The following is a 12,370-nucleotide window of genomic DNA, read 5'->3' on the forward strand; positions in this document are numbered from 1 at the left end:
TATTTTAGAGATAAGAAAGTGGAAGCAGAAGAGTCAAGAGTTTAATCAAGCCCTCACACCAGTTGGTGACCTGTGTTAGGCAGGGTTAGAACCAGACAGTGTTTACATAAGACTATTGCAACAGAGTTGGTACCGATTGCATAAGCAGATGCCAACCCATGCAGCAGTCCAAGTTTCCAAAATAATATATTTCAGTTTAGCTGCAATTGATTTAAATAGATTTAAATTAAACCAAAACAATCCTAGTGTCAATAAAAACAGTTTACTGAGATTAATTCACTAGAAGGGATGGGGTTGGACCATATCTTTGAAGTGTTGCAATTTTTTTCCCCCCCTTATTCAAAAAAGGCCTTAAGACCTGGAGCAGCAACCCAGCAATCTAGTTAATCTTTGCAGATTTTCACCCACCCATAAAATGGTATAAACTGGAATACTTGGACAGAAAAGCGTTGATACTACACAGGAGGTGTAAAAGGGGAAGCTGAGTTTAAAATGAAGCTTCCCCCCCACTCCCCCATGCTTTCAGTGTATAAGAATAGTTTTTTAGAACAAGTCAAAACACAGGTGATCCAAGCTTGACAACTCTGCTTATGGAGGCCTGAATAAACTTTTCAACTCAGTGAATGAATTGCAACATAAAGTAACATTGCATTATGAAGCATATTATACTGTGTCCCATTTATAGCCATGCATAAAAACATACTTCAGATTAAGAAATTTACAGAAAGTCACTTTGTTAGAACACCCTAAAAACTGTTTGGAGTTCGTTTCTTAGTAGCTATGACCAAAATGTTATAGGTTTTTGGTTTCACAAGTATTTTTGTATTTCATCCCCAAATTTCAATACAACATTAAAGATCTTGCTTCTTTGAAGACAAACTAGAAGCTGCTGCCAAAGTGTGCTCGTAGCATCACATATCTCCTTCCCTATTTAACAACCTATCTTAAAGAGAAACAAGGAAAAAAAAAAGGCAGGTCCTGGTAAAACAACTTGTCTGACAGTTCAGTGAGCTTACACATTGTAGAATAAAAATCTTATTTGTCCCAACAGCATCAAATCAATGAAACAAAACTAAAAGCAATCAGACTTGCATAGAGCAGAGTACTAAGTGTAACAACATTTTTAATCAAGTAGACTTTTGAACTACAGAACAGGGACAAGAAAGAGTCACACTTAACTCTTCGGGGTAGAACCTTTACTAACTCACCTTGTTAGGCCAAACAAACAAAGTTTCCAGGGCCAACCAAAAACTTTACATCACCTCAACCATGCTAGTCTCTCTCCTTGTATCGGTCCATCAGACAGCAGGAGGAGGAGACAAGGCAAGGCAGACTTCCAATGTCAATATGGACAGCATGCTTTGAATGAATAGCAAGGTGATGGGTTTATGTTAAGAGGAGTAACAAGGGGGAAAAACCTGCCACAAAAACACTATTTGCTTTGACATTTCTGTTACTATGTATTTAGGTTTATCCAGGGCTTAACCTTGAAACAAAATTTTGTTATGTTACTTACTACAAATCTGTTTAAGACTAGATTAGCTCAAGACTGATCTTTGAGGAGGATTGGGGAAGGAGAGGGGGCTGCCCTGGACAAATGTTTTCAAATATAGATACAGAGACCTGCCAGCACAGTTATGGCAGGATAGAAAGAAGTGCAATCAGTAACTAAGATAAGCGCGCTGGGAAACAGTCTGATCTAGACACTCTCAGACCTGTAATAGCATAACTTGCCTAGCCTATCTTGCTGCTTCTGCTGGGTGAGTGAATTAGACTGGTAATAGCATCAGTTTGCCAGTAAGAGCTGCCTAAGCATTAGAATATTTCTTAATGAATATTAATAATTCTAATAATAAATAAAAATTATTTTTAGAAATATTAATTTAGAAATATTTTAGAAATATTTTAATAATTTTTAGAAATATTAATAATTCTAATAATAAATAAAAATTCTAATAATAATTAGAATATTTCTGACACATTTGTGTCAGCATACATACAAACCCCATTTTTGCAGGAATAATATTAAACCCCCTCCACACACACAACATGTACACTGGAACACAATCTTTTGCGATTTTACTATGTTCAGCACTATATTGCTAAGTACACAGGAGGGGCTTTCTTCCCAAGAGAGCTTCTAATCAATAACTGACAAAAAGCAGAGCAGATACTGCTTCAATAATTCTTCAATAATCTTTTCAGTCCCGTATCACATTTAGTTCCTGAGCAAAAATCAGTGGTAAACAAGTCATTGCATATATCCTGTAGAAAGTGTTTTGAATAAGTGAAAAAGCAAGTTTAGCCAATTGAAAAATCTTTCAACTTTAAGACTACCAAACCATGCACACTTCCAGATCCATAAAGTTTCCGATATATTTGCAGGTCACTGCTAAACTTCTAACACAAGACAAATTGAAGGCAAAGAGTAATGTACAGCATTGACATGTGGTAATTAACAGACTGTCACTTCTCAACTGTCCCATCCCTGAGGATGTATGAAAGCCAAACCACTCTGCTATCTTCTTGCTACTGTATTAAAGGGAAGAGGGATCAGCTGGCAGAAGCACTGTAGTGGCTGCCTTCCGTTTGTTACACTCTGTCCCTTCCTGGCCTGTATTTCCTGCAACTGACATCTCTAACCATTCAGCAGGCATCTATTGCCTTCTTAGAAGCTGAGACAAGAGGAAGCACTTGCACACTGCTAAGTAGAGAACCCTCAAGCTTAAAAGCTTGGCATACAAGATGCTCAGAAAGTCATCAAAACCACAGAAAAGCTGCAGTTACCTCAAATAAGTGAGACTGTTTTCCTAAGAAAGATGCACAGAATTCAGCTGAAAGCACCTAGTCAATGCTTAGTGTTAAACTACTTTAATGCAGTGTTTCCCCACTAGGAAACAACAACAAGCAGCCAGCTGTGGGGACATCTGTCCAAATAACCAACTGTCTAATTGTAGCAGAGCTGAGCAAGCATTCTTAAAACACATGCAAATAAAGCCAAGGAACTTTCAGAGTGTGAACTATATTTTACTTCTCTTAAATGTAAGACAAAGACATCTATGCTCATTTCATTAATCAAGTTGGCAGCTTTAGGACCTTGCAGAGACTATGTAGCAACTTCATGAAAAAGTGCAGTTATCCTACAGTCACAATCCAGCTAAGATAGTACCTTGAAAATCTAGTATTACTGTAACAAATCACAGAGAGACACAATAAAGTTAGTTACTGCTTTTGCTGCTACAATAGAAGCAACTTCAAAGTTTCTCTTTCTTCCTTTCCCTTCTCTGGCCTTCCACCCCAAAAGCCATTAAAAAAAAAAAGTTGGAAACATGCAAGTATTATTTTAAAAGGGCAAATTGATAGTGACACAGGTGAAAAGCTTTCAGAGTGCACTGATACCAATAAGAAAGAGTGATTTTCTAAGCATAAACTCAAGTGCCCTTCAAAAACCCTTGTGCCAACAAGGCAAGCTGTTGATTACAGAACTGCCCTCTGTCATTCTGCAGTCACGTACACACCACTTACACAGGCCTGAAGGTTGAAATTCTAACTTAACTGGCAAGTTATCACAGTTCAACTATTTAACCTGATTTTAACATATTTGCATTACAGTCTGTGAAGCTGGTTAGCAGCAACTGTAACAGCTGAGCATGTAGTAGGTTGAGAGTTCCAGGCAGACTGCTGCAAGAGAAGCCATGGGAGAAGCTGGTACCACCAATGAGTTTGATTAGACCCCTTCTCTTTATACAGCTGCTTGGCTCCAAACACCTCCCCTGTTTCTTTGGTGCCTGGAGGAGACTCATCAGCCTCACTTCCCTTATAGGCCAGAACAAACATACTTACAGCTGCTGTTTCTCTAGCAAGGGACCACACATGATTCTTGAGCAACTTTCCTCCAAAGCTTTTTTACTCCCTTGGAGTGGGTTGGGAGTAGAAAAGAGGAGCAGCAATGGAGGTCGCACACAGAAGTCATCATTGATGAATTTGATATTTTAGCCAAGCCACCAAAAATACTGTATCATATCTGACTATGCTTTCCACCTCAGGACCTTCACAACCCTTTGCAGAATTATTTTCAAGTTCCATGAGCTATCACTCATTAGCTGCCATTATCTGACAATCTTGTGACTTACTTTAGAGTCCAAATTAATGTTAAATAACTGACATCTTTGTTGTTAAGAAGGATCAGAGTTCAGAGACCTCTGATAGGTCTAACTGGGACTTTTTTGCACCTGTTGCAACCTCAAAAAGACACACAGGTCTGGGTTTTGTTTCTCAGCAGTTGGAACCTGCTTACACAATATTTGTAAGATGCCGGCACAGAACAAAGTCAATTTAGTATTTGCCAGTTTGCTCAATCACGATCCGTGCCTACCTTTTCATTAAGGCAGAAATATAGTCCTACAGATGGGCTGATCTGTAGCAACTGATCCCACAACAGGGGTTAAAAAAAACCAGGTCCATCACAAGAAACACTACAGGTACACATATTGTTAGAAAAGGAACTTGATTTCAGATTCAACAGACGCTATAATATATGACCTATTATTAGTTTCCTACTTCCTTTTCATCACTCATGTTTCTTTCTCTTAAGAAAAGAGTGTATGAGGTTTGAGTAAAACATTTCAGAAGCTACTTTGCACCTAACAGTGCCTTTGATCCACTAGAGTTCACTCAACACAATAAAAAAAAAAAAAGAAATTATAACTTCCTTACTGATTTCACTGTAAATAGAGCTGTTAGGGCAAGGCATGCCTAGGAGGGATCTCTCCTGCCTACAATTAAAGTGTTGGTAAGTACATAATTAACACAGTAATATCTAAGACCTCTAATATAAAGACATAAGATAAAGATAAAATAAGATGGGTGGACACAGAAAACAAACTGCCAGTCTGAAGTTCCCTGCTCAAGAACTTGGTGTTTTAAAGAAAAGATCTAGTAACACTAGAACCAGCAGTGCTGTTGAGGAACCTCAATCAGAACGAAGACAGGACATAAAGGCAGACAAAGCTATGCCTTCAAGCCTAAGCCATCCCTTCAATAAATAGAGCTAGTAAAAATGCAGAGTGTATATTGCATGCCCGATTTTAGGGGCTCAATCTGTCTCTAAGTGTGGCTCTCCTGAGGATGTCTGTAGCACCATAAAGAGCTTCAGGTGTGACCACAGTGGTATTTGAATTTAGATGAACAGTGCAACTCTTCCAGTTGTCCCGTTACCATGGGTTTTTTCACACTATAGAGCAGACTCAGAGCTTATGAGCTGAACTCATTTGGACTAAACAAAACCTAAAGACATACTCCATGAAGAAATTTAACTACTTGCTCATAGGCATTCAATCCATAGGATCATACAAGAGTCAGCACAAAATAAAACCCCTGCAAATACAGGCACTGAGATCAGCAGGTCTATAGCACCAAAGCACAAAAGCATTCTCACTTACTCCCCTGCTAATCAGACTATTAACTGCCACTTGCAATCCAGCTTGTTTCTGGTTGTATGTTACTATGTTGATGTCTACTTGCAAGTACCAGCATGAAATGCGATTGCTCTGAAGGTCAACAGCATTCAGAGAAAAGCAAAACAATTCATTTCGTTTAATTAGTATTAATAGCAAAAACAACAATTTGTTTTAAAAAAAGGAAATATGTACAAAGTCATTACACTGTATCTTCACTGGCTACAGAAGGTATCTTGCAATAACCATATATATAGTATGAACCAAAGCAGGGGTTCCAAGATCTTTTAGGACAAGTTGTTGATAACCTGCAAATCTTCTTGCATGCCATGGTTTCTAGAGCACAGCTTGCCAGAAAAACACACCTAGTAGCAGAAGGTAACATGTCAGGTAATACAAACATTCTGTCCTAAAGTAACAGGACAGCATACTACAAGCAGTCAAGGATTAAGTCCATAGAAGAAAAAAGGAAAAGCCCATAGCAGGAAAATTGTAACTTCTGATCGATTGCTATTGCTCCATCAGCAGAGTTGCAGTGTATGCACTATCAGCTTTGTTTAACTATGTTCCAAGAAAGTTTAAACAATTTAATGGTTAAACAGGGGAAAAACAAACAAACAAAAAAAAACACAAAAAAAACCACAAACAAAAAAAGCAATAGAAAAGCATGCCTGCTTACATATGATTTAGCATGTAGAAATACACAGAGAAAAGCTGCGAAGTAACATAGTACTGCCTATCCTCAGTTTTCCTCTCCTAATGCTGCAGTGGCAATATCCATAACTCATAGTCTGAGATGCCACAGAGCACTGTGGACTGTAGGACAGTGGTCCTACACTTTCATCTCAGTTCATCGCTGCTGAACTTAGAGGGCGCATAACTAAAGATATATATTTGAAAAATCTAGCAACACCTATTGCTCAGGCATAAGCCTTAATTTGCACTGTCAACTTTTTATATGACAGGTATTAGATGTAGTTGTTAACTTTGCAGTTAAAGATTTTCCATTGGCAGTCACTTGTCCTTGTCTGATAGCTGCTCAGCTTTACTTTGTTCAGCACATGCAAAAGTCTTAGTCTTGAAAGGGACACCTCATCTGGCGTTCCAACTAAGGAATTCAGTCTCCGTTTTGTCTCCCCCACCTTCAATACCTTAGATGGAAGGGATCATGAAGTTAAAGACCAACCAACCAAGCCCTAGTAGTCTAGAACCTCATTTATGCACCTCCTGAAGAACACACGGGAAGGGAAAGATTATGAAAAATATGCCCCTATTAACTTTACATTGGAAAACAAATCACTACAAAGCAAAAGCCATAATCTCTCTATTGAATGTTGAACTAATGAAAAGCATTTAAACCCTAGCTCAAGTTTTTAAGAAAATTATAGTTTGCAAACTCTTGAGAGAGTATTGCACATAGATTTAAACCTTGAGGTACCAGCTTGGAAGTAAAGCATTGTGGGAAATGGTGCTCAGAATCAGAGAATATTTTTAAAGTTTTATTGTGAAACTGACAAACTCCAAGAAACTCCAAGAAACAAAACTAGAAGGAAACTTCAGCAGTCTCAAACACAAACCAAAATCCTGTAAATGCACCTGTCTGTGTTTGTGAGTGGAAAAGACATCCTAGCTTTAAAATCAGAGGGGAGAAACTACTATTAAGCCACTTAACTGTTATTTCCTTTAGCATAATCCTCCTGCATGCCATGTCTATCCTGGCAAAAGCTCTCCTTAAAAGTCTTCTAAATGTTTGTTCACAGCACTGGGCTTTAAGTCTAAACATTTAGGTTTCTAAAGTTCTCTCTCAGGCCTGTTTAGAGTCTTGTATCCTTTTCAAATAAAGGCCTCAATTATTTGTTCTCATACTCAGTATGTTTGTCTGCTTCTCCTAAATGGAGACAGCAGTTTCTCTTTTCATTTTATTGCTCTGTTTTGAAAGTAACCATTTTCGCTCATCTTCAAATTCTTCCTTTTCTTTTCACCAGCCTTGATGTTTATCAGTGGGAAGCATTTAATTTTTTGATGACTGTGGTGGGCCAGTAAAAGAGATTTCCCAGTAAATAAGATGTGGCCCAGTGTTGCAAACCTTTGCTCATGTGAATAGTGACACGAGGGTCAAGAGGGCTCCTCCTTGCATGAATAGCTCCTTTATCATTAAGCTGATGTTTCACAATCAGGATGGAGCAATAAAGAGTAAAAGTAAGGAACTGGAGAAGAGGGAAATGACTGAGTTGCCTTACATTTGCTTCTGTCTCCAAAACTCATTCCTACTGCAGAGTAGGCAAAGGTGTCATTACTGTGGATCTCAGCCTTCTCCCTCTTCCTAAAGAGTCCCAGGACTTCAGGCCACAGCAGCAAGTGGCAAGGACAAGCCATAGACTTTTCTCAACAGAGGTGTTACACTACTTTTAAGATTCTACAATGCTGATAAATATGGCACTGTTATATCACTATTAAAAATGTTTATTTTATTCCACAGTGTTATGAGACATTTCTATTCCAAGTTAATTGTACATAATGAGGAGAGATTACACAGTTCCTTTTGTCAATACATGGTTGTAGTTGAGTGTTTTTGGAAGCCTACATAAATTGTCGTGTGAAGCATCCCAGCCACATTTTCATTTGAGCAATCGGCTTTACCCAGAAAAGCATGGGCAGGCAGCAACCAGCCTATACACTGTCCAGAGTGAGTCACCTTTAAAATCAGGGTCTATGTAGCATTACTCAAAGAACAGTTTAAGTACTTTCTTTACCCCTTACAGTTATGATAAGTAATACGGTACTCACAATAATCAAAAGCAAATGGATTATTCACATAAGAGACTTCTAAAAGCTGTTTTTAAACAAGTTTATTTTTAGGCATTTCTCAGTTTGGATTGGGGAAAAAGGCTTTCTTTCTAGCATACCCTACAATACTCAGCTTGCAAGTTTTCTGTGTTAAACACATTTTGATAAACATTAATTGCAGTGTATTTCTACTGTAATGTGTTGCGAAATCTTTACTACAGAATATAAGCTTTAGACAGTATTTGACCTAATACAGCCACTTAATAACCACTTAAACTGTTGGTACAGAGATACCAGTCTGTATGTGAATTCAGAATCTGTGCTGATAACCACTTAAAAACACAAGCAGGTTAAGATCACACTACAGATCTAACTTTGTAGCCGTTGCACACAGTTTCCATTGCACTTACAGCTAACATTAGGCTCAGATGAACACAAGAGCTAACCCGGGTGGGGAACAAGGGCAGCAGAGAGATCGGTCTCTGAATAAGTCAGTTCTTGTCACCTTTCAGGCGGCTTCTGGAAACAAAATTGGTATTGTTAGTTCAACTTGAACATTTCTTGGCATCCTTGCATTTTACTAACAACCATTTAAAATTCTATAGTTGGTGATATTTGTTGAAGAACTTTATCCAGTGTGTTTTACATGGGGATATTAAAAAGAATATCAGTGAAGTAATAGCAAAGCTCAATGTGGCTCTGAGAGTCACCTGAGTGTCAGTGGGGACCGCAAGCAGAGTGAGAGAAAAGGCTCTAAGATGAAGACTGAAGGCCATTTTAAAAAAGAGACAAGAGCAGAGAAATGAGTCAAATCATGCAAAATCCCAAGAACATGTTCAGGGAGTCCATGGAAGAGGCTCAGAGGAACAAAACAGAGGTAGGCATTGGGGTGGGGGGGAATACATGTTTTCAAATCAACAACATTCTGGATGTATTGTAAGAGAATAAATTTGGAGGTTTAATATGAAAACAGGATGATCAGGATTTCCCAAAAGAGAAAAGATGTTAGTAGTATTTTAAAGATTCAGGAGAACCCAACAGAAGCAGCATGGATAGTAAAGAAAGGACAACTATGAAGACTATTTCTGATATACTTTACAGCTTACTCAGGATGAAAACCTGACGTCCTTACATGATTCCCCCACCCACCCCAAGTCAGCTTCAGCTAGGCTAGATTTCACCCTGCCATCCTCCTCTGTAAGAAATATCACTCCCCTTCTTCCCATCACTTCTCACATAGAAGTTGAATAAGAACAGGAACAAAACTGCAAGTCTGGAAGAAAGCAGGCAGTGAAATTTCCAGTTACCAGTAAGAGTGAAATAAGAGCAAGGTAAGACTTATGTTTTAGCTAACCTGAGCTTAAGATGACAATGGAATATCTATGAGGGATCATCAGACCAGCAAGACTGGACATGGAAAGTAAGGTATGACTGGAAGTGGTACAGAGGCAAAACTGAAATCACATGAATACGAAAATATCACCAGGAGCTAACATGCACTGAAGAGGCAATGCCCTCCACATTGTGGTGTGGAGATACTCAAAACAAATATTTTGATCTGGCCATAGTTCGCCTTATACTACTTTTTTTCTCCTCACTGCTTCTGCACCCGTCACCATTCTACAGTGTGTTCTATCGTACAGTCCATTCTAATGAGCTGCCCAATAATTTTTTCATTGTCATTTGTATCTTAAGAAAAATCTTTCTGCCATTTCAGGATTAATTGTGATAAGGATCATGGGAAAAAAAAAACAAACAACAAACAAAACAAAACCAACTAACGAGTCCCTCATACCAACATGAATTTCATCCTAAATTGAGCCAGAATCTACATTCTGCGTTACGTCTGCAGCAAGTTAAGCACGCCAGGGTTAATGCACATCCCAATCCAAATAAGGGGTTTTTCTTGAGGATGTTAAAACAGGTTTGGGATATAACCTAGAGTAAGATTTTGGTAAGATTCCAGAACAGCAAAAGCATATTCAAAAAACATAGCATGTCTTTCATTTTCCAACATTCCTTTATAGTTTCAAGCCTCCATCCAGCCGTTCCACTGTATACCACAAAAACACATTTAATAGGGTACTAAGATAGCAACAATAAGGACATTACCACCAGAAAGCTCTGCTATCTGAAGCAGACAGAAAGCAGCCACCAACTGAAGAAAGAGAATTTAAACCACAAACTTTTAGGATCAAGAACCATATCCTCTTCTAAGCTCGCACAGTATCAATTACGCCAATAGAACTAATGAGCCATTTTCCCAGTCTTCTGTATTTTAGCAGACTTTTCGTGAATTTAAAAATAAAATAATAATTTAAAAGAATCCAAAACGCAATGACTAGAAGATCTAGTCAATATAAACATTTCTGAAATAAAGTCCCAAATGACTCATTCTCACCACTGGAGCCCCACATATCCAGGCAGCCTATTTTTCATGGTTCACCATTGCTTGCCACCACGTTTTAATGGATATCACATCCATAAAAAGGCACTAACCAAGTTTATACTGCTCTATGATTTAATACATGCTATTGACTAATAATTACTTTTGAAGAGGCATTCTGCCAGATGAGCGAGATAGGACGATTATCAACTCCTTATGGCTTGGAAAGGAGTCATTCTCCTAAAGTAAAAATAACAGCGCAAGAGTTGCAAGCATCCCTCCGTGCGAGCCATTCGGCCTTTTCCTCTGTTACCCCGACTGACCTCCGGGACCCGCACTCAGACCCCCAGACACGTTTTCCTCACAACGAGAGTATTCAGTACGGGGGGGAAAAAATAAAAAAAAAAGAGGGAAAGGAAGTCAGACCAAACAGAAGAGGATCAAGACGCTTGGCTTCACCTTCCCTTCCTCATAACACAACATCCATTGAGGCAGAAGAAACCACCCTGGGTGCTAAAACAAGAGCTGCATTCACGGCTGCTGGGTTTAGCAGACGGGCTTGCGGGAGCACACTCCCTGCGTGAACCTCTCCAGCCCCCAGGACCAGCCAGCTAAAACCGAAATCAGCCCCGAGCTCTTCCACCACTTGGGGGGAAAGAGAAGGAAACGCGGACCCGTTTAATCACTCTATCATTAAGTAGTTAGGAATGATTAAGAGCTTTCCCCGCGCTCCCGCTCGAGGGACAGTTTTTAGGCACCGGGCTTTGTGAGGAGGCAGCTACGGTTGGGTTTTCTGGGGGAGCCGACTGGCTTTCCAGCCCGGCAGCACCGCTCCCGCCCGTCCGCCCAAAGGCGCGGTATTTTCCGCTCCGGGGCTCCCGGCAGCACCTGCTGCCGCCACCCGCCACCACCGCCCGGCACCCCCCGGCCCCGCCACAGCCCCCGCCCCGGCGGCGCCCGCTGTACCTGCAGGATCTTGTCCAGCCCCTCTTGGCCCAGGCAAGGGAACTGCTTGAGCAGCTCCGTCTTCTGCCGCTTGTAGTCGTCGGTAGCCGAGCGCCAGTGCGGCTCCTCCAGCACCTCGAAGATCGCCGCCCCGATGGACAGGTAGAAGATGATGGCCGAGGTCAGCAAGGGGCCCCTGTCCACCATGGTGCCGGCGGGAGGGAGGCCGGGCGGAGCGCGGCGGGCGAGCCGGGGCGGCTGCCCCGCGCTGCGGCTGTGGGTGCCCGAAGCCGCCCTGTCCTTTCCCTGACACCTCTGCCTTTCCCCGCCGTCCGCTGTACCTCCTCTCCCGGCCTCTGCCGCGTTCCCTTAGAGTCTTCCACACTCCCCTCCCACTCTCTCCTCCTCCTCCCTCCCTCCCTCCTTTCTTTCCTTCCTCCCTCCTCCGCTCCGCTCTGCTCCCCCCAGCTGCCTCCTTCCCCCGGTTTTCTCCCCTCCCTCCTCGGCAGCGATTTGAATTCGGTGCCCTCCCGCTTCCTCCCCTCACCCGCCCGCGCATGCGGGGCTGCTGCCCGGGGAAAGGCCGGTGGGGCGCCCTGGGGTGCCCCCGGCCGCGCCGCGGGCTGGGCCGGCCCCGCCGCCCCGGTGAGGGGCGGCCGGTCTTCGCGGGGCGGGAGAGCGGCGGTTGGGTCTGGCCATAGCCCGCCCGTGAGGGGCCGCCTGGGGGAAGGGGAACGGGGCCGCGACCTCCCCTCTTCCCGCCCTGGCCGCGCGGCCGTTGGGAGCGGCTGTGGGG

The 12,370-nt window shown here is 41.7% G+C and overlaps 1 protein-coding gene across 1 annotated transcript in view; it reads right to left on the reverse strand.

The window, feature by feature from the left end:
- KCNK5 (potassium two pore domain channel subfamily K member 5) overlaps window positions 1-11,920 on the reverse strand; it is a 37,069-nt gene extending 25,149 nt beyond the window's left edge. Inside the window, exon 1 of the mRNA XM_072856705.1 lies at window positions 11,596-11,920. Within this exon, the coding sequence (XP_072712806.1) occupies window positions 11,596-11,781 (186 nt within the window). The 5' untranslated portion in view covers window positions 11,782-11,920. The remainder of the gene's footprint in view (window positions 1-11,595) is intronic.
- Window positions 11,921-12,370: the final 450 nt, after the last annotated feature.

This window comes from Ciconia boyciana, chromosome 3 (assembly GCF_034638445.1).
Source record: "Ciconia boyciana chromosome 3, ASM3463844v1, whole genome shotgun sequence".
NCBI lineage: Eukaryota > Metazoa > Chordata > Aves > Ciconiiformes > Ciconiidae > Ciconia > Ciconia boyciana.